This window comes from Homarus americanus, unplaced genomic scaffold, assembly GCF_018991925.1.
Source record: "Homarus americanus isolate GMGI-L3 unplaced genomic scaffold, GMGI_Hamer_2.0 scaffold25013, whole genome shotgun sequence".
NCBI classification, from domain to species: domain Eukaryota; kingdom Metazoa; phylum Arthropoda; class Malacostraca; order Decapoda; family Nephropidae; genus Homarus; species Homarus americanus.
The window spans coordinates 5,658,675-5,682,102 of NW_024722158.1; the positions used below are offsets into that span (position 1 = coordinate 5,658,675).

Below are 23,428 nucleotides of genomic sequence, written 5' to 3' on the forward strand. Positions count from 1 at the left end.
TCTACTTCCGGGTTGCATTAACGTCACCATAACAACCAAATTACAAACCAACACTAGTAATTAAGGTGTTGTGTTGTTATTGTAAAGGTTCAATTACACATCTTGCTTTTATTATTACAGTAGTTAATTTTATATTCAAACATACATAATAATACTGGGCCTTGTTCTGTTGTTAGTTACGCCTTAAAGGTTGCATTACCGTATGCCATAGGCGTCTTAAAGGTTGCATTACCATATGCTATAGACGTCTTAAAGGTTGCAGTACCGTATGCCATAGGCGTCTTAAAGGTTGCATTACCATATGCTATAGACGTCTTAAAGGTTGCATTACCGTATGCTATAGACGTCTTAAAGGTTGCATTACCGTATGCTATAGACGTCTTACAGGTTGCAGTACCATATGCCATAGGCGTCTTAAAGGTTGCATTACCATATGCTATAGACGTCTTAAAGGTTGCAGTACCGTATGCCATAGGCGTCTTAAAGGTTGTAATACCATATGCTATAGATGTCTTAAAGGTTGCATTACCGTATGCTATAGACGTCTTACAGGTTGCAGTACCGTATGCCATAGGCGTCTTAAAGGTTGTATAACCATACGCTATAGACGTTCAGTAGGTATGTAGGCTTCCCACGTAAGGTTGCTGAGTAAAATCCGACTTACGTGAAATTTCGAGTTATGTGTGATTCCTGGAACATAGATCTCACGTAAGTCGGTGCGTGCCTGTATTTGTTGAGATAAAGGGGAGTAATATTTTGGGGAGGGGTTACATCACTCGCCTCCTGTTCCAACGATCTCTGGTTCGATCCCCGGCGTTACCAGGTGTAAATGGCTGCTAAAGTAGTGGAGTGTAGTGTCGGTCACGCCGCTGTCACCTTGTGTATGGAAGGTTTAGTATCCACGCTATACTTAATGGACAGTCATGGTTATTAGAGTTATGTTATATAACTCAATAAGACCATGTTGTAAAGTACCAGTTGTTGTTTTTGTTGTTGATGATGATGTTGATGTTGTTGTTGATGACGATGTTTTTGTTGATGTTGTTATAGTTGTTGTTGTTAATTTAGGTCCTTTTATGTGCCCCTGAGGAAGACAGAAGGCCCAGGACGAGTGAGGCGTCCTAACTGAACTGACAGGACACATTGCGATCCTTCAACTTGGGGAGCAGTGAGGTAGATAATGTCTCTCTGTCGTCTGGTACTGTCAGTGGATTTTTCTCTCGCTGACAGTCGACTATATCTCTTTACCCTTTAGGTGAGTAGCATTTATTTACAGGTTGGAGGTGTTCACGCCAAAATTCTCAAAAGATAAGTGTGTCAGTTAATTTAAATAATAATAATAATAATAATAATTAACGGTTTATTGAAAGAGCTTGGCAGCCAGAAGGCTGTGTGTGTCCTCTGTGTGTGTGTGTGTGTGTGTGTGTGTGTGTGTGTGTGTGTGTGTGTGTGTGTATAATAATAATAATAATAATAATTAACTGTTTATTGAAAGAGCTTGGCAGCCAGAAGGCTGAAAATATACAGTTACATATTTGGGGAATGGGTTACGAATTACAAATAATATACAAGTAACATAAGTGACACAAATAAGACATATAATAACTAGATGGGGAAAAGCTCAAACTACAGTTCATTTCAACATAGTGACAGTGTAAGGAGCAGTGTTTACTGGGAGTGAATACACTGATTTATTACAAGTTATTGATAATTTTTACAATGGTTGGGACTGGGCTGTTCTTATAGCGATCAGTTCGTGCACGTATGGGCTGGATGCGGTTGTGGTGTCGAACAGCAATTCTCGGACAAGGGATCTCAGGTGGTAGTAGGAGCCGGTGTCGGGGATGGTGTGTGTGTGTGTGTGTGTGTGTGTGTGTGTGTGTGGGCTTCTTGACAACACCACTATATCCTTCTGACACACACACACACACACACAGAGGTAATATGTCCCTGTAATTGATGCACCGTGACTTGCAAGAGGTTACCCCCACAGAAGTCATGTCTTCATCCTTCATGTCCCCCCCTCCCCTCCCCTCCCTCTTCCCCTGCCCCCTTACCTCCTCACCCCCACACCCTTACCCCACCTAGGAAACTCTCTCAATTTTCTTATTTTATAGCGATATATTTGCCTATGATTTCTCACACGTAAGAAATGAGTAATGAGGGATTTTAGTCAGCTGGAGGGGTCAGTTTACAGAGGCTGGTCCGCCCTGCGTCATCCAGATTACATCTGATGGTCACTGGTCCCATAATTATTTTCTCAGGCTGTGTTAAGGTGTGCTCAGGTGTACATAGGTATTAAGATTCATTACCACCTTTGCGAATTAGGTCTATATAACCTTTATCCCGCATTGAGTCAGATGTGGTCAACGATTAAGATTTATTTGGTTAGGTATCGATTAACGTGTTCGTGTGGTCACGAAACAGAAGCTTAATTCTCTTTCCTAAGCCTGAACAACTTATCTGGACGCTCCAATACTGAATTACATCTGACTAGAGTGAAGTAACGTCTCACACAGTCCCCTTCACTTCTGCGTTTACAGGGGTTCATCAGATTTTGTGCAGTGTGTCAGCCTTGTGTTTGTTTACATTTGACAGAAGGAAACTCGCAACAGTAAACATACTATGGAATCAAAGATAAACAACATTAAAACAAATATCTTAATACTATGGGTTTGCGGAATGTTTATATGACCAGCCTCTGTAAACGCACTATTGAAGGGGACTGTGCGTACCTAAACAAACTATTCCCCAGTTAAGGTAAACAGAGTGTCGTGTGTAACCAAAATGTGACTGTGACTCGGAGATAGTTGTGTGTTTACTCGACGCCACATAAGGGTTGGAGTATAAACAATGGAGTGAACCGTATTTACCCACTGAAATGTCGAATGGCCTAAATTAAGGAAGTGAAGGGGGTGAAGAGAGAGGAATGGGTAATGAGGAGAGAGAGGGGTAGGGAAATGTTTACCTTCAAAGGAGGTCAGCGTAGGTCTCCTCCTCCTACCTCTACCTCCTCTCCCTCCTCCTACCTCAACCTCCTCTCCCTCCTCCAACAGTGTCAGTTACATCAGCTCAGCACCGCAGAACTCTCCTCCTCACTCCACCAATTTAGTCTCTGAAGGACTTGATCGTATCACCAGATGAATCTTATGCAACGTGAATAAGTAAAAGACGTGTAACGATTTATTGATTATATATCCGATGCGTCTATGGTATGTGATCATGGTGGTAGTAGTGGTGATGGTAGTAGTGGTGATGGTAGTAGTCGTGGTAGTAGTTGTGGTGTGTATGTGTGTGTGTTTGGTAGTTGTGGTGGTTGTTGAGGTGGGGAGGGGGACCCGCTTGTCCAGTTGACCCTGTCCGATGTGTTGTACGATCTTATCTCTCTCTCTCTCCCTCTCTCCCTCTCTCTCCCTCTCTCCCTCTCTCTCCTAAACCCTTTTATCAATTCACTAAGTCTTCATTCTTTCGTTTCTTTTTGATGTTTTTCTTTGTGTTAATCTTTTTTTTTGTATTATATCCATCCACTTTCCTATCTATCTATCTACTCACTGTACATCATAGCCAAAATACTTCCATTACAAACTCCTTTCAACATTAGGTTAATTTTCCCACCAACTTATAATGGCCCCCACAAGATAATATAATTCCTTTGATTAGTTTTTTATCAGTAAAGGAGTATCTGTTACCTCTCCCCTATGGTCGAGGTAGTTAATGAACTTTGTCTTTATATAGAGATCTAATATATATATTTTTTTCCAATATGTGTTTTGTTTTTTAAGTTGGTGATGACATAATGTTTGTCTTATGTAAATATGAAGGGGAGGAGGGAGGCGGGTGGATGGGGTAAGGAAGAAGATGGAGAAGAAGAAGAAGAAGTAGATGAAGAAGAAGAAGAAGAATAAGAACAACAAGAACAAGAACAACCTCCATAACACCCCCCTGCCTCACCCCCCACCCCCTCCCTCACCCCCCCACCCTCAGTTGGTCTCGTGTGGTCGTGTTAGACAAATGTATCCGTCGGTTGGCCAGTTGTATTACGTTTCATCAATAGGCGAGGGAAGGGCAGGTGAGGGAGGGTCAGGTGAGGGAGGGTCAGGTGAGGGAGGGGCAGGTGAGGGAGGGGCAGGTGAGGGAGGGTCAGGTACGGGAGGAACAGGTACGGGAGGGACAGGTGAGAGAGAGACAGATGCGGGACACGTGGTCGCTTGGACTTTTGGGTTTTATTCACAAATTAAACAAAATCTCACAAATATTTCCCCCAAGTAAAAGCATTATAACACGACTTTCATAATGCTTCATGTTGGTTTTATAATGATAATAAGTGTATAATAATGATCATAGACAATTGTGCTCTTATTTAGTGTTATAAAGATCACTCAGGTGTGACTTGATAATATGACCTTCCTCTCGTGGTGTTTAAGGTCTCGTCTGGGGTAGTGACAGCTGCTCAGGTCACACGGGTTGAGGGCACAATACATTCTTCCTGATCCTCGTCTTAATTATCAGGTTAAGAAAACGACTGTGAAGACCAGGTATATAGTAGACCACCTGAACCAACCAGACCTATTCTTACCTAACCGAACGTAACCTAACCTAACCATCGTGAAACAGCAGGAAATAGAGAGGGTAAACTAAACTGATGGCTTCCCTCTATGGTTGGTTGCCAGATAAAGATGGCCTGATAACCACAAGGAAAGAAGAAAATACGACGTGGGAACTTAGTGTTTTCTTCTTTCCTTGTGGTTATCAGCATATATATATATATATTTCCTGTTTAGTGAACCTGTAGTAGTGGCTGTCGTGGTCCGTGTTAGTCGTCGTACAAGTGTAAACAACTTGACCTATGGCTGCTGGCACTGGTTCATCTGGAGCTGTCAAGCTTTAGGAGAAATGGATCAGTTAGGTGATCCAAATGGATATCTTGAGTTGTCTCAAAATCCTATAAGATTTGAACCTGTCAGCAAAGTGACCAATGTATTCTTTGACGACACCAGCAAAGAGGTAAGAGAGTCACGTTAGAGTTTATAATTCTGTGAACCGCTTAGTAATACAGGCAACAACCGGTCCGACTAACTACCCAAATGTAGTCAAATGATGGTCCTAGATGAATAAATCGGACTGCCAATCACTTCTCGACTAGTATTTGGTGTCAGAAAGTTACAAAAAATTGGAAAACTTACTTTAATCTGAGTTGTGTTGTGTTAGGTTATGTTAGATTAGGTTAGGTTAGGTACATACACTTGATCTATTACCTCAGATTAAATTAAGTTTTCCAATTTTTTGTAACTTTCTGACACCAAATACTAGTCGAGAAGTGATTGGCAGTCCGATTTATTCATGTAGGACCATTATTTGACTTCATTCCGGCTATATTTGGCTCCATTTGGGTACATTTGGGTAATTAGTCAGACCCGCAACAACTGTGCCAGGAGACATCGTGATAAAAGTGTTTTCTTGTGTTGCAACCTTGGTAATAATGTGCTACTAAATTGCATAGTAGCTTGTAACTTGAGAACCACTTTTCTTCACAAAATAAAAGCGTCCGTAGGTAATTTTGTAAGTAATGGACATAAAGTCACGAGTGTTGTTGTTGACATTTATCGAGACTGGGAATTGTCTAAAGTGTACAGCAGATACCGCTGCTGCATTATATATTTTTTTGGTAAAATGATCGTTTCGGTCATCCACCTATTTGGAAGTATAGGTCAGAATCTTTTAAAACTCATCAAAAACCATCAGTAAAGCATAATTTCAACCTAACCCAACCTAAGCTAAGCTAAACTTAAAATCCTAAAATTCACGGGATGACTGAAACGATAATACCAATTTGTTCAGAAAATGAACAAAACTACCTAGCCTAACGTACCTAAACTTGAGCTTCACCTAAACATTATTTTATTTTGTATGTTAGGTTAAATAGATTAATTTGGTTCATTTTTATGAACATAAATTGTGTAATGTAACAATAACTGCTATATACATGTACTGTACTTTGGAAAGTTTGCAGTCTTGCTGTATTTCACAATCACTCACTGGTCCAGTTAAATTAAACTTGAATTTGAGAGTGATTATATCAAGAGTTTTAAAAGTACAGAGCCACACAGCTACTTGACATTTTATGAGTAAATACAGTAAATTACTTTCCTTGCTTCACTACAGGATTACCAATTTATTCATTAATGCAGTCATTATGGTGAAAATCCCAAAGAAAACAGATTATTGCAATGGTGACCCTAGAACACATCTTGACTAACTTGGCACCTTTGTCTTTAGCTTAATGCAGTTACTGTATCTAATGTCTGATTAGGTAATTGTTCACTTGTAGCTTCTTAATTACCTCTTCATGTTGCACATATCCTGGAACAGTACTGTACTACCTGTAATGGGATGCACAGTATTGAAATCCAGTTTTTAGATTGCTTTTCCTTTGATACCATTGTAAATTGATTCACGTGTGTACAATAGATGTAAAGAAACAACAAGTGTGTTACAGGTACTTAGTGTACGAGGTGGCGGAACACTAGGAGTGGTGGTGCGAGGAGTTGGTCGTGATCACACCTTTCGAATGGAAGATCGTGGAACCATATCCTCTCTCAAATTTTCACCAGACCACTCAGTCTTAGCTGTACAACGGAGCAAAAATGCAGTGGTATGTCTGCCTTTATCATAAATGTCTTTTAATTATTTATTTTTCAGGTTGACTTGATATAATTATGCTGCTTCCTAAGCTTTTAACCCTTGTAAATTCAGCAATTACACTGTTAGGTGTAATTGCTTAAGGTGGAGCAACTCTGTGGTGGACTGGTATCTTGCCAGAGGGATGGTTTAACCCTCTGGCTGCACTGGAAACGACACTTGTCTGGCCAACGTGCATTGTAACAAAAGAAGGCTTGCAAGAGAAGGACACACGAAAGCTATGACAAAAAGCCTGTGTGCATGGCCCATGATACAATTCACTATCAGCATTATATCAAACTAAAATGGGAGGTTCCAAGGTAAGATATCCCTGAGTTGGACTATATGGGCCTCGAGGCTGTCTGATTTAACTAGAATCCTGAATTTTGTGTAACCTCTTCCCCCCCCCCTGCTGCTTTCAACCATCATCTTGCTGAAAAATCCCTTCCAGAAACAATATTAAATTTAACAGTGTACATTTACACAGCTCTTATTTTTATTATAGCAGATGAACCTTGAGGTGGAAAATGAATGGGGGCTGTTTACACTTATAATACCTATACAGTACTCACACTTATATAGTATTAGTTACACATTAAAATTAGTTAGACTTAAACTATCTAGTACAGTAGACACTTAAATCTGACTGATGTCATAAAAAGTAGCTTATCACCATGAGCTGAATAAATGGAGGTTGCCCAAGGACACTGAACTTCCCAACTAGCATCATATCTTAAGACCTTGTGTATGGGCTTCCCTTTGTGCTGAATAAAATATTGTAATCTAGTGTTACCCAAGTAAGATATTGAAAGTGAAGGAGCCTCCTGGTTATGGGTTCTGCCATAAAGAGATCAGGGTCAATGCCTCCATATTTCCTGCTGACTGGCCAGCCAGGAACAAAGCATAATCCTTCAGCACAGATTCAGTTGGACATGGGTTGTCCAGAACATTAACCTTATGTATACTGTAATTGGAAGTCTGCTATACGTGTTTTCAATTTGTTTACTGTGCGTATGTCTGAGTGTGGTCAGACAGTGAATGCAAGCTGTTTACAGTGCTTTGTGGATTATTGATTTTGATGCATATTTCCATAATTTTTGCCTCATTACAGGAATTACTCACTTACACTGATGGGGAAGTTGGGCCTGGGAGTGTCCAGGAATGCCGAGCAAAAGCTGCCAACATGTTGGGGTTTATCTGGACACACAATGATGACTTGGTGTTGGTGACAGACCATGGAGTAGAATTCTACCAGGTACTGTTTAGTAACCTTGGGGAATGTTTCGTTTTAGATGCAGTGACTCGAGTATTGTTGACGTTTAATTTCATTTGAAATCTCATATTTGGTTATTATTTAATGTTGAAGTTTATGTATGAAACAGATTATCTTGACATGATGACATTTTTTTCTACAGACAGAATCCATATGCACATAATAATTCCTTCATTTATAAACTGGAATCATCCTGGGAATGCATGTTATTCATTCAGCTACACTGTGTCATGGTGGTTTAGAGCCCAGATTAATCACCCAAATTATTAGCGGGTAGCTTGGGACCAAGTTGTAGACCAAATGATCTAAAAGAAACCCAAGTGATTCTGTAGCAATCCCAATGACCCTTTAGTGATGTAAACAATTCTATACCCGGTACTCATCCAAAAATTATATTAAATTGTTACTGTCATTACAATAATATTAATTATAATACAGTAATAATAATAATAAATGCTGTATGTAATATAATATGAAAAGAATGTTAGTAAGACTAATAATAATTTAATAATAATAATAATGACAGCAATAAAAAAATAATAGTTCATCTATGAGGATGAAGCCAAAGGCTGGAAATAAGGGGCAATTTTCTCGAGGAAATAATTTTTTGTGGAGAGAGATCAAATCGTTTTTCTTCCATTTGTATTGTGTTTAGTACTGTTAGTGAACAAATAAATGATACATGAAATAGTAATAACTTGTTGAAAGTTTATTGTAATGTATGCATAATTCAAAACATTCTCTCAGACACAGCAGGTTGCAAAGGACCGCATTGGTGTTCGTCACATAAGAAGCTACAGTCTGCCGTGCTCCTGGTTTGTTTGGAGCACAGAGTGTTCACTATTACTCCTATGCACTGGGTCTTCTCCTACCACTACCACACTCCAGCCCTTAATTTTCAAACCTGGGCAATCCAACAAACTGACCAAATTTGAAGGTTTGTGTTTTATGCCTCCACTTAAGGATTTCCATCTGTTCATATATGTTTATAGAGGGTCAATTTTTTACTTGAGAACCCTAAATGATTACTATTTATTTTAGGACATCCAGTGAACAGGAACCTAAAGACCAATAGAAGAAAAGTCTGTGATCTTCACAATGTTATGGTTATACTTTTTTTCTACTGATTTTCACATTCCTGTTTATTGTATGTCTTGATATACTGTACAGTATAGTAATCATTTATGATTACAAGAAAGTGCCCTGTGTAGAGCAACGAAATATTACAAGCTTCTGTATATTAATTTTGTTATTAGCTTCTTAGATTTTCATGTCATTTAATTGAATTTTGCACTTTAAAAAATCTCAGTTTATGGATTTTGATATTTTTTGTAGCCAGTTTGGGCATACAGTACATAGTTAACAAGTTATATAAATATTTTTGTATAATATTTTAAAATTTTTTAATGGCATTCACTCTAGTTCTGACTTTGGAGATACTGTAATAATAAACAGTATCTGAAATATAAGTTTTTAATTATCCACAGTGGAAGTGAGCAGTGCCAGTGGGACTCACTCTACCGGTGTGACGTTGGGTGAGCGGGATGTGTGTGTTGGTACTGTATATGGCTTGGTGACCATCTGTGTCCTGCGCCACCCATCTACACCCACTGTTGCTGCGCATCTTGATGTTTATACCCAGAATAAGTATGTTAGTGTATGCGGACACTTTGCCACTTTACCTGTAAATTACTGCTAATAAATGTAAATTTTTAGAGTAAATAGACAGTATACAGTCACTTTAATATGTACTACTAGGTTGCTGTATATCACAAGAATATCAACTACAGTACATCAATGTTATAGAAAAAACAATGTTATAGAAAAAATCATCCAAAATTGTGAAATCATATAAAGCCAGAGCACAGTACATTACTTCCAAACTCTGGTTATTCTAGTCTGACCACCACATGTATGAGCCAACTGAGTCTTACGTATGATAGAGTTATACATTTAACTTTAAAGACTTAAACCCTCTTCTTTCAATCTTTTAAAGAGCTTTAAAGATGACCCACAATGTATGGTCATGCCTTGCCCTTGTCTGATAGGCTGTTTACACTGTTTATGTCAATCAGCATTCTTGTGTTGCTGGATATGTTGGAGGCGGTCAAATACAGTCATGGTAAAAGGTCCTGTCAGTCCTCCGTCCCATCCATGAACCCCGAGACTCATGAACCTGTGAATCTGTGACACCACATATTCCTAGGCTCATAGATGCCACAATTGTGATGTCTTGGATTCACATGAGTCTCAGGTTTTATGGATGGGACAGAGGACTGACAGGAGACTTTTTTCTGTTACTGTATATCATGGCTGGTTTATGTATTCAACCTGTTTATGTAGATTGTAGAAGATTTAATACTTGTTGAACTTTGATCTTTAAGAAGTACAGTGTTAAAAAATGGCTTATTACAGAGATGGGAACTTCAAGAGGACACACATCTGTCGCCTTGAGCTAACGGGACGCTTTGCTGTTAATATTATTGACAGTTTAATAATTGTGCACCACCAGGCTTCCAAGGTGATTAAAATGTATTATTATTTTCTTTATTATTATTACAGAACATCTTCATAATGGGGTAAAGAATTTGAGGAATTAGAATGATAAACATACCATATATGCACAGTGCTCACTGAAGTAACAATTATTGGTTGGTAACATTCTTAATACAGTAACATGAGCCACTTAGCTTTCACTGTCGACCCTGTGTGCCAGTTACCAAAAACAGGAGTTGTCATTACTACTACAACAGGTATATCCCCAAATTATCCCCACCTCCCATCCCCCCTTTTTTCTAGTTGTATAAATTCTGGTGAACGTGAAGAAATAGTATTGTCTGTTTTGCCATTTATGGAATTAAAGGTCCTACTTAAATGACCTTATTATTATACTGTGTACAATACATTATTTTGCAATTTATAGATAAAATGGTATTATACTGTACTGTAATAGTTGATCATCAGATGGTTTGGCTAACTTTGTGGCTCATAGAATAATAAAGCCTTTATTTATTAAGATTATGAAATAGCTATTGCATATATTTGGGACTATGTGCTTATGTGATATTGAGTAGCTGTTGTATTTTATCATGATTTTCTCTTATTTTTTCCTAAACAGACTTCACTTCTTTTTGACATCCTACTTGGTGGAGAAGTGAATGGTGGAATAACTTCAGTATATCCGATTACAGTGCCCAGATCTATTCAGCCATTTTCTTTGGTGGAACCCGACGCTGTGCCCTCCACTACGTCACAGCCAATCTCTCTTCCTTGTGAGCTATATGCACCGACCTGGGTTGTCTTCCAGGTATGAGATACAGTATACTGTATGCACTACAGTATATTACTATTAGGTACATTATGCTTTGTGATGAAGTTTAAACACATTGTCTGGTGTTTGTATGACACATAGAAATTTGAGTAATACTGTACAGTGTTACTATATATGGTGGTAGAAGTTATACCAACTGAAAATTGTGTACACTGTACTTTGTATTTTTAATTTTTGTATAAACATTTCTTTTAATTTTTTGGCTATCCTTTAAATGACACTGTATGGTGGAGTGGTAGAATTTGTACGTTCATGCAAAAGCTGTAGATTTATTATTTCATTTTAGACTGAAACTTATAGTTTTAAAACATATTTAGATGATATTATATGCATACTGTATTTTCAAACCAACAGCCAGATATTGTCATTGATGCTCGACTGGGGTGCATGTGGCACCTGCGGCTGCGATTAGATTGCCTGACAAGTTCTGTGGAAGATAAAAGTCAGCTGGTGGATTGTCTTCTGAGAAGGAAGCAAGGTATGGTAACTGAAATTTTAATTAAATTTGAAATTTTTGCTAAGCTGAAGATGGTTAGAAATTAACATACATGGTTATGTTGTACAGTACAGTACAGTTATTTTGGGGGTTATGAAAGGGGTTAAGATTTTGTAAATTAACAAATTATTTGGGGAGTGTTTCCAGGTGCATAAGAATGTGACCATTTATAACCATTCTGAGTTTACACTTCGTGCCAATGCATATCAGGCTGTGCAGATTAACACTGCCTGGCAGCTCGGCATGCCTGGACTACGGGGTTGGGCTAGTGATTTTTCGTGTCCCTGTGCTCAGTACCTGGCCGGCGTACAAGCTATGATTTTGAAGTAAATACCTAAATGGTAATTTGTCAGGTGCTGCGTGACCCCACCTTACTGTATATGTTTAACCAGGGAGGTCATCAGTGTACCAGTGTTCCTATGTTAGATGCAGGTAATTTACCTCTACAATAACCCACCAACTTGCCTCTAGTCAATCAGTCAATTTTCAACATTTCAAGGAAACACCAAACTGAGAGGTTATAGATGTGAGGTGACAGGAGTTATGGCATCACATGATAAGTGTTACTGCCATTGACACCAGATTATAGGTGGGGGGTAGTTAGGGTAGGTGTTCACAGGTGCTGCCTCCACCTCTACACACCCTGCAGGTGTGAGGTAAGGCAACATGAGTTACATTATATGACAAGGATTACCGCCACTGATATCATTTAGATGGACACAAGTAATCTGATATTCGGGCAAGTAAATTTCAAGTCATTTGCCAGGGGCAAGTTAATGTTCCACATAATCTGCACAGCCTAGCCAATGTAAATTTACATTTACAGCCTTTTTATGAACATTTATTGTGTCATGAATATGTTCCTTAAACATAAAAACAAGAGCACTGACATAACATAAAATGAGCATGCAAAATCATTAAAATTAATTATTTGAGCTAACCTTTTAATACCGAGGCTGATGTTTAGGATTATGATACAGGGTACTGAAAGATCTATATCATAAAGATGAGTACTGTACTCTACTTTACTCTACTCTACCCTACTCTACTGTTTGAGGATAAACATGTTATGAAGACTTTAGTTTGAAGAGTTCCTTGCTAGGAACTAATAATGAGACAAAAAAAATATTGTAATATATACTGCATACTTCCTGTGATTTGTAGTTATGGTACACATTTATTCATTCTTCACTGAAAATGTAGGACTTGTACTTAACAATATATTAAATTTTTAAAGTTTTTTTGTGTTTTTCTTTATTTTACAGCAAAGCCTCTTGTGCTGTCTGTTGTGCGACAAGTTGTGGAATCAGGTCAACTGGCGTCTTTGGGCCAGATATTTGATAAAATTAATGTGGCTTATAGACAACACCTTAATACTGTGTTACAGTCTCAGGTGAGGTTTCAAGTTCCTCTTTAACCCTGTTTAATTTTTTCCTCTTATTGAATAATCTGTTATTAATAATTTTTATTTAATGTGCTATGCAAAAGTGGATTGGTGACATGAATGACATCCAACCATAGAACTTGCTTCACATTTGCCTGATGGTAACTTGGACACCACGTTAAATAATCACTGCTTACCCATACAAGAATGAAAAAGGGGCTGTAAATCAGTGATAGTGATGATGTTACAGTAATATTTATTCATCAACAAACATTGCTGACAGTGGTTCTTGCTCAGGAAAACATACTCCTGCATTTTGTAATTGATGTGTGAGTATCAACTTTGAACATGGAATACAGTTCCATCAGTTCATCATAATTACATTCTCTTTTCCAACCCATATAGTTGGTAGTGGAATACAGTCGACATATAATTTAATAACTTCTCGGTTTACTGATGACCTGCAGATGAAAAGTTACCACATTTGTAAATGTTGGATATTTTGTTATAACACTGCCTGAATTGGTAGTACTGTACTCTACTCTACAGTACTCAAAAGAAAGATAAAATGAGTGTCTGAAGTCCTTGAATTATACAACATCATTAAAAACATGTTTAATGATCTCAATTCTAAGAGATATATTGTTGCCATCAAAAGGAAAATACAAAGTGGCCTGTTATATAATAGTGTAAAAATAACTGTTAAATTTTGATCCATAAAGATGGGGTCACTATTTTCATGAAGGTAATACTGTATACCTTCCCCTTAGAACAATATTAGCCAACCGTAATGACTTTGTTTTTTTTAGATAAGTACAAACATTAATAGCTTTATTATTTTTTATTGTGAATTCATGGTGCAATATAGAAGAGGAATGTGAGTTTCAAAATTAAACATGCCAGTGATATTAATGCTCTTTACATGACCAAAGTTTAAGTGAATCGAGTGTGATTTCCACAAGACAAGTCACATACAAAGACAGTAGCCTCCACATTATTGATAAACTTCAAGGTATGACTAATATGAAGGTAAAGCCTAACAGAGACAGATTATCAGATATACTCTATCTAATATAACTTTCTTCCTTCACTTGTGCTAGAAGACATGCCAGATCATGGTGAGTGTTTATTATCCCCTCTATAGAATTATATTATCTAATATCTATACATATGTACTTTTTGTGATCTGTAGATTTTTTTTATTTGCAAAACCTTTAGTACAACTAATTATGCTATTTGCAAAGTGTTTGATATTATATAACATAATAAGTGAAATGAAACATATTAATATATTAAAAAGGGGTCACTGATACTGTACTGGCAAATTCTGTGCACAAGGGGTTAAATGGAACATGATGTACTAAACATGGCCTCATAATTTCCTGATTTTCTCAGATGGGAGAAAGTGTGAGTGCCCCAGTAGCTTCAAACAATGCTCCTGAGAGAAGAGGTGTAGTCATTGAGCAAGCCGACATGTATAGTAGTGTTCTGGCTCCACTCATGGAAGAGGCAGAGAAGGAGGAAGCTAGACAAGCTCAACAAAAGGACAGCACAAACCATGAAGGTGTGTTTTTGTTTATCAAGTACAGTCCTGTACATTATTATCTGTTGACCTAGAAGCATATCAGACACTTGTAAGTGCAGCTGGCTGTAGATGAAGAAATAACCCTGATGTCCCATTTTATGGACACATCTGGAACCAGGTGGCTGAGAACTCTCCCTCCTCTCATGGGTTAATGTGGAAGTATGCTGGGAATGATAAGTAACATAGAAATTGAATAGGGTTGAAACCCAGGTGACTTGTATGACTGACCCTGAGAACAGGAAACATGTGCAGTTATTTTTGTCACATCAACCTCTTCCCTCTACTGACTGGAAGGAAAATCATGAGTCTCTAATTACCCATTTTGGGGGCTATTTTTGCTCTTGGAGAAATTTACTAATTATTAAGAGTGTTATGGTGATTAATATCAAGATCTCCTAGGTCCTAGACTGACAGCTTCATGAATGCACATACTCAGGCAACCTAGTTCCAATTGTGGCCTTAAAATAGGATATGAGGAACTAACTAACATTCATCTTTAAGGAAAATTTAATCTTTTGATAGACTTCATGTAGGCTGTGGTTGTGTAAAATAAACCCATTTTTGTTATCTTTGACATGGAAATTAAAATACATCTAAATATTTACAGGTTCTCGTCAAACAGTTGTATCACCTAAAATGGTGGTAGGTGTAGTGATCGAGTACACCCGGTCTCTGGGTGCTGTTGGTGTGACTGTCCAACATTTTCTCTATGAGTTGGTAATAAATGCTCTTGTTCGGGCCCGTCAGTTCTATCAGCTGCATCAGCTTCTCCAGTATCATGTTTTGGCAGACTCAAAACCTTTGGTTAGTTTTATGGTTTTGTTTAAATATTTGTGTGAAAATGAGAAGCAGAGGAAGTAATTAACTTTTGAGCAATACAGGATGTAGGGAATGAAGAAATTAGGTACAGTACTGGATGTGGGAATGAAAAAAAGAGTTGGATAGATGGCTGACCAGTGTTTACAAAGTTGGTGTCTACATATTGAAAGAATGAGAAGTGAGATATTGATAAAAAAAATATGTAATTCAGAGACAGATGGCAGAAGCTTTTAACTAAGCATCAAAGGGCCTGATGTTTTCATTTAACTAGTATAAATATCTGTGTATTTTGATAGTGCATTTTATTCTAGTGTATTTTGAATAATTTTAAATTACTAGTTTGGCAAAATGGTGTTAACTTTACATTATCCTTTGTCCATGGCAAGTTGGTGAATCATTGGCATGTATCTATCACAAGAGTTTTCATTTTATTAGACCATCTCTTCATTTCTATGATAAACGAAACATCCATTTCCAGTTGCCTTATTTTGGATATAATTACTGTACTGTACTCTCTTTCTGTACAGGCATGTCTGCTACTGTCTCTGGTAGGTGTCTATTCTGCGGGTCAACAGCTGAGCTTGGACATGTTGTGTCGGCTTAACACGGCCCATGATGAAATTATTGAAGTGTTACTCTCACAGCATCAGGTCACACCAGCACTCAGGTTAGTTATAGGCATTTTATTTCTTTTTGAACTCTCAGTTATTATTTTTTATCTAATAGCACTCGAGTCATGCCATGTCACTGACCATAAACATCTTACTGGCAGTACAGTAGAATGTCGATTTAAAGCGATTCAATTTAAGATTATTGATTTAAAGCAACACCCACAATTAAGGACAATGTTTTAATTTAAAGCGAATCTTTCCTATTTTGCACGAGTCAATCTGGTGCATCATATTTTAAAATTCGCGCCTAATGTATTTTATTGGTCACACAAGAGGAGATGGGACACCATTGTTGTTGTCAGTGTTTACGCCCATAATGTCAGTTATCCATCTGAAACTGAAGAAAATAAGACCCTGGTTGTAGCTGTAATAAAATTAATGTATGTTTTAAGTAATGTTATTTAAAAGCGAGACTGTGCAACTCCAACGTATGCAAATGTGTACTTGTGAAAACATATCGTCATTTCTCTACATAAGAATATGAAAGCACCACTTATTACTGATCATATATGTTTTAAATAATGCTTACAAATGTAAAACAAAAATTCTACTCACCAATAGTGGTAAAGTCGAAAACATAAGGACAGCCATTGAATGATGCTCAACTCTGGCTGAAGCTGTAGCTTTCCATAAAGGTATCATAGCTGTTGCTGAAACTATTACTGAACCTGTAATTGTTGCTGAAGCTGCTGCTGAATTTGATGGTATAGCTGAAGTTGATAATTTAGAACCTTGCACAGCTGCTTTCTTTTCTCATTATACATCTTTATGTAGGGGTCAAATGAGTTTTTCACGCCCCTGTTAATTTTAATGCTTCGTTCTGTAAATGGATCCACTTCAAAAATATGTTCATTACTTGCTCCATATAATATCCAAAGACTTCTCACCTTTTTCATATCATTTTAACACATCTAGTTTCACAGCTAAGCTTATGCACTTTCTTTTAGCTTTTGAACCAGCACTGCCATCACTTGCTCTCTTGCTCATGTTGAATAGGGACCCAAAAATACCATAAGAAACCTGAGAAAGCTTTTCTCCTTCTCCTGTTCAGATGCGTGAAAACAAAGGGCCCGCCAAGCTGCGACTGTTTATACTAGTGATGCTGGCGTCACCACTCACAAGCTTGGCAGCCTCCGTGTACTAGGCGCGTTTTTTTTTTTTTTTTAATACATATCGGGATTTAGTTATTATATAAATGGAATGGAATTTTATATTATTTTTTATTCAATTTTTGTCGTAAACACGAAGAAAATAACAGTGTAAATTGAATTGGGTCCTAAATTAACCAGGGTCTTAAATATGAATTGTTGTTAGTAGAACCGTCTTTTTTGAAGGCTTTCCTGGGTTGTACTCAGGCATTTTTGTATAGTAAAAAGTAATTAATATTGACTTCAGAATATCTCCTAATATCAAATGCACATGGCTTCAAAATGGCCTAAAACTGCTCATGATATTGGTCAGATTTAAAAATAAATTCTGGGGGGGGCTTACAATGCCCCCACCCAAAGCTGGTTGGGCTTGCTTTGCTCACCATCCACAGCTTCTTGGACACCCCCTTTTGATATTCCTGGATCTGTCCCTGCATTGGATGCATGAAAGTACAGTACAACAGTACAAAGGAAACCTGGTGGGTTTTGGGTTTACATTCGTGCTCTCCTGATACAATGGTTGGCCATCAGGATTATTAAATTCAATGGGCAAAATTAGTTTAGTTCAACAGCAGTTATACCACTGTTTTTTGTGTGTGTGTGTGTGTGTGTGTTTTAGTTTTTACTCTTCTCTTCTGTGAACTCGTAATAACAATGATATTTTCTTTTCATAATCCAATGTAAAGTTTCATTTACTTTGTGTTAGGTAGGCAGGTAATCTTTGATTACCCTGGAAGTCATACATTTAATGTCCAGTTCTCACTCTGCAAAAGTGGGTTGACAATAGGAAGGTCATCCAGCTGTAAAACTTTTTTCAAATTTGTCTCATGGCAACCAGGGCACCATGCCATCAGGTAATCATAGTTAACCCACAGAAGCCTGAAACATAACTGTAAATTGGTTATGATGGTATTGATGAATCATGCCTTAAGAAACCATGTCTTGGTATTAGGTTCCTGTATACTGTACTCAATTACAGGCAGGTGCAAAATTAGAAAATTTGTGGTGTTCAAATGTAGCTTGCAACATAATTCTTTGGGTGCCTAGACCAGCATGAATGACAGTAATAGATCCACAGAATTACTGTACAGTACTCTCGATGGGCATCTAGGTTTTTAAGTGCATAATTTATTTTCCATGTAGATATAGGTTTATTGTTCATTCAAGTAGGTGTCATGAAATTATTGCCTGAAACAACTGCCCCTCATTCACTTGTAACCTCGTATGTGTAAGTTCCCTCTCAAAATTTTCGGTCCTGTCTTGAATGTTGCAATTTAACTACAGTATGCTGTATCATCAATATGCAGTATTATATGATAGATGTATGTTTATGAGTTTAATATTTCATTTTTAATTTGTTAACCTCAATAGATATGCCCGAAGTGTAGGGCTGGGAGAGTCTGTGTCAGCTCGTAAGTTTTTGGAGGCTGCCATGGTGAGTGGTGACCGGCAGGTGTTCTACTCCACCTTTACTTTTTTTGTACTTCGCAACACAAGACTTCGGGGCAGTTCAGCTTTTGCTAAAGGTACAACAACACTCCCCCATTCTTTTAAACTTTATGACATTTGATCATGACTTGCTGTACTGTAGTCTAAAAGCTGTTTTACCGAAAACAGATTTGATTATGGTCTTTAGTCTAACAGGTTTCTCATTTACTTTTAAAGCAAGGGTCAAGAGATGAACACTATGTTGTAGGGAAATGCTGTATAGGAATCCTTCCCCAGCTGGAGTACAGGGGTTGCAAATACAGGTGTACCGTATTATGAATTAAGATATTTTAGGACTGTGTAGTTGCCAATTTCTTCTGAGATGAAAATTAATTGTGTGTATGCACTCCAATTGTAGGTATAAGCATTACAGATACTCTGAAATGCTTTCCATCTCACAGTTAAATTGATTGATAAGTTGAAAAGTACAATAAGTGCCATCTTATCCACTAGCATATTAAAAATGAGAAGGCTGAATGCATAATATATCCACAGATTTGGATCATCCCAGCAGGATTCATAATTTTTTCAATTCACTGTATCAGCAGCTAATAGACTCACTCTCTTTTACCATATTTCAAGCATAGTGACAGGTTAACATTAAGAATTGAACATCATGGTTCCCAGGAGTTCTGTGCTGTCTCTGCTGAGATGATGAACAATTCAATTCTTTCTTGTTTAATAAATGTGTAATGTGTGCCTTTTGCAGGTGAACATTGTGATGTCTATGTTGAACATTACAAGACACTGTTTGGAGAGCTTCCAGACTGTGGTGTCCAGCAAGCTTAGACCAAGACTAATGAGACTAAGAAGATAATTCTACATCGAGGTTTAGTTGACTGATGTATATGTTCAGGTAACTTTGCCTCACTGAGTTCAGTCTAAAGAACCAGAGCATCATTATAACCAGACACATTATCTTTTGACCTGTGCAAATGTTTAAAGTAAAAATTTTATTTATTGGCCCATGTAACTACACAGCCTCTATCATTTACTCACTCTTACTCATCTCTCACCAATAATATATCCTTTCATTGTACCAAGTCAGATGTTTTATTCAAGAGATCATGATAAAGATTTTACAGGTATAACACAATGTAAATTAGGCTGTATGGCCAGTCCAAGAAGTATCGAGACCCCAGAATCCGGTGGAATAGAAAGCGAGCAATAACCTTAGACACTTCATGCATCAGTTAAGTTGGGTTGGTCTTTGCCCGATGTTTCATATTCTTTCGGACACCTGGGGGGTCTGTACGTTTTGGATTGGCTGTACTAGAATTGTAATATATTACATCAGACTTTACTTTCTACTAGTCAGTTCATTCACACACAATATTTTATCTCAATCCATCACTTCATTTACTCTTTCATTGTTTTTCCGTTACCTGAGGGCTTTATCAGATATTTTTATTCAATTTAAAATATTGGAGCTATTCTGTGGAAGGGGCGCACCATAGCAAAATATATCTGTTACAGTTTGTATTGCTTGTGATTCCATCTGCCCTGCACCAGTCAAGGGAAAGGGTTTGCAAGTGAAACAAATAATGAAATAGAAAATTACCTTATGTTGCAAATCACAAAATACAGTACTGTACATTGTAACCTGGTGTCATTTCTCAGAAAAAAATTTACCAGTACTGTACTGGCATTGCATTAACTTCCTCTTTTGCAAAAATTTATCTCATGCTACTAAATTCTGCCACACATAATATTCATTTCTTTTCAGTGTACAGTATATTGCAACATTTGTTTTTTATTCAACATAATTAGCTCGTTAGTAAAGTATAATTCTCAGAACAGGTAAACCCTACATAACATATTGGCAAATGTAAATTTATTATAATGTAGAGAACAATTGCTTCCCATCTTCAATAAATTTAGTATATTTCCCTGCTACTGTATACAGTATTTGGAAAGTACACAACCTATATTTTTCAGCTAAAAATATATTCGACATAGCATAACCAAAGTTCTAGGGACCAAGACAGGCATCTGACGCCACTCTCATCATCTCCAAGCTACCCGGTAGCTAGGTACAGTACATATGCTTGTTTTATCGTACAGACATCAGTTTCCAATACATTTCACCACTACAGTTTATGGTATTTTGCTGCTTCATTATTAACCATTATTTCATCCTTAACATCATACAATAATGTTAAGGACAAAAGAACAAAATAGAAGTGTCTCATATCATTTTACATACAGTACAGTATACTGTATATACAGTACGTATATGTACAACTGTTTCAAATTATCATCGGAAAACCTATCACACATACACGCGCGCACGCTAGAAAAACGTTGGTATGAAGATGTAACACAAATATACCCATCTTTTCTAGCCACTAAGTGACATCTGAAGGATTCCGTAACTGTATTAAGAGGGAAACAATTCAGCCAAACTGTTGCCAGCCAAGCTAAGCAGTTACCACATTTTGTGTTGAGACTGAATTTGCTCATATTTTTATGTAATAGTTCACTGCAATGTTCTTGGAAGGACAAGTTGAAGTTGTAATTAAGTACATGGTGAATCACTACACTCACAGTGATGAGAAATATTCATGTTTATATTCTTAATAGAAAAAAGCTGGAAGCCAATGTTCACTGTTGATTATTACAAATAACTTCTTCTTATAACATTTTAAGTTTAATGGTACAGACTGTTGCTATAAGTTTTCATAAATTCTTTCATATCATAATTTTTATGATGTTATGGTTATGGCAGTTTTGAAGAATTCTTGAGGATTCTCCAATTCGATTTTGTAACATTGACCTCCACCCAATTGGCTGACTGAACACAGCAAATGAGAGTAAAAGCTTTATGTGGTAAAAGAAATTGTCTGATTGCTAATAAGGCTTTTTATGTCTACTAATTCATTTCAATGTACAATTCATATTTTCTATTACTTGATGAAGAAAGGCACTACAATATAAGTCAAATAAATTATAAATTTCTCAATTAGTAAAGACTTTTAAGGTTAATTTTGTGTTTCTGTATACAGTTGATATCATATAAAGGGTTGTGGATACTAGTGATGACCAACATGTATGCAAAACCAAATTTTCTGTGGTAATATCTCCAGAGTTTCTAGAAGAGAATGAACAATATCTCAAGATGCCAAGTCATCATCTGTATTGGAAAATTTTGTATTTGAAGGGGTGTTTATTGAGTAAGTGCTGGGGTCTTGTTGTTTGCTGGGTGGATATCAGTGATAACCTGTGGGGTGGCTGGGACCATCAGTGCAATGATTGGGCCTTACATCACAACCACACTTTCCTTCTTTCTCTCTCATAAATAGTAAACACCGCACATAATTTTTAAGACTGTGTTTCACGTGCTTTATTATTTAAGTGTATTTTAACCACTATAGCCCTCATTTACATTCTCTTCTACAGACTCTGGAGATAGTGTTCCCACAGAAAATGGATTATCATATACATGTTGAAGTTGTCACTAAATATCCATAATGCCTCATATCATGGAGGTCTTTGGACTTAACCCTTAGTTCCCCATTACTTAATAGCATTTTAATTGTGTAATACAGAATCATGATTGCATTCACTTAGGCTAGTTTTTAAATAGAAATGCTCTTATCACTGAGATATAGTGTAAAAAAGAATGCTGTGCACGTGAACCCTTCTAATTTGAAAATTATGAGGCCCTAACATTGTTGAATTACCCAGAGGATCCAAAATATCTAAACATGTATGAATTTGGTCAGTGATTTCAGATATTTTGTCATGATAGCAATTCTAGCTGTTACAGATATACCAAAAAGCAAACCCAATTCTGATTTTTTTTAAATCTAAGGGGGATTCATTACTAATGTTGCCACTTCACCTGTATTTTGCTTTTTATCTCTAATTTTGTTTTGGGGAGGTTCATGGGAGTTATATTTAAATACATTTACAGTATAAATGACATAAGAATACAGTTCCCAGACTCATTTAAATAAAAAATAATACTGTAACAGTTTTTAAAGTTTTAATTTCCTTTGGTATGAATAAAGGGACTACAGTAGAATCCCGGTTACCCAGCACCTATGGGGATTGAAAGGTGCCAGATAAAGAGATTTTCCGGTTAGTTGGACCTCACTCGTAAGATACCTCAATTAATCCTACAATGCAGTGCTACAGTTTGACTTTGCAAATTCATGTCTCAGAAAAACTGACTTCATTAACACTGATTCCACTGTCTGTATAAACAATAAAATAAGAAAAATGAAGAGCATGGGTGTGTATGTGTGGGAACTGAATGTGTATGGAGGGGGTGAGCTATAACTACGTCGCCAAGTTGTAAGCTCGACTGTTGCATTTATTGTTACATGTAATGAAACTATATAAGTTGTCGCTCGAAACCACAACCTCAATGTAATGGGAGAGTGTTTGTCCATTTGAGATGCATAGTTTAGACTCAGAAAGTACAGTACAGTACCTGTACTGTACATAACAGAGTGATATTGTTTGCTTTTTTTTTTCTTCTTCTTTATGGGATTAGTCCACCCCGGCACAGTCACTGATCTACATCAGGGCCTGAGGAAAAAATTATAAT

The 23,428-nt window shown here is 37.2% G+C and overlaps 1 protein-coding gene across 3 annotated transcripts; it reads left to right on the plus strand.

Annotated features, from left to right (window-relative positions):
• The first annotated feature begins 4,811 nt into the window (after window positions 1–4,811).
• LOC121862158 (regulator of MON1-CCZ1 complex-like) lies at window positions 4,812–22,852 on the plus strand. Of its 3 annotated transcripts, XM_042360231.1 has the most exons (15): window positions 4,813–5,004; window positions 6,497–6,652; window positions 7,790–7,933; window positions 8,699–8,888; window positions 9,439–9,598; window positions 10,367–10,472; window positions 11,070–11,258; window positions 11,637–11,760; window positions 13,044–13,171; window positions 14,263–14,280; window positions 14,558–14,726; window positions 15,355–15,551; window positions 16,094–16,233; window positions 18,757–18,911; window positions 19,583–22,852. In XM_042360231.1, exons 1-15 carry the CDS (start codon window positions 4,894–4,896, stop codon window positions 19,660–19,662), a joined length of 2,067 nt encoding a protein of 688 aa, XP_042216165.1. In that variant the 5' UTR covers window positions 4,813–4,893; the 3' UTR covers window positions 19,663–22,852. The 3 variants fall into 3 exon arrangements, with proteins under 3 accessions (XP_042216167.1, XP_042216165.1, XP_042216166.1); XM_042360233.1 differs by lacking the exon at window positions 18,757–18,911 and having other exon boundaries at window positions 4,812–5,004; XM_042360232.1 differs by lacking the exon at window positions 14,263–14,280 and having other exon boundaries at window positions 4,814–5,004.
• The last annotated feature ends 576 nt before the right edge of the window (window positions 22,853–23,428 follow it).

Excerpts from the sequence above, each read along its gene's own strand:
- LOC121862158 (XM_042360231.1), top strand. The coding sequence starts at position 4,894 with ATGGATCAGTTAGGTGATCCAAATGGATATCTTGAGTTGTCTCAAAAT. Across the intron at positions 7,934-8,698 it reads ATGGAGTAGAATTCTACCAG|ACACAGCAGGTTGCAAAGGA; the intron begins GTACTGTTTAGT and ends ACATTCTCTCAG. Across the intron at positions 16,234-18,756 it reads CAGGTCACACCAGCACTCAG|ATATGCCCGAAGTGTAGGGC; the intron begins GTTAGTTATAGG and ends TAACCTCAATAG.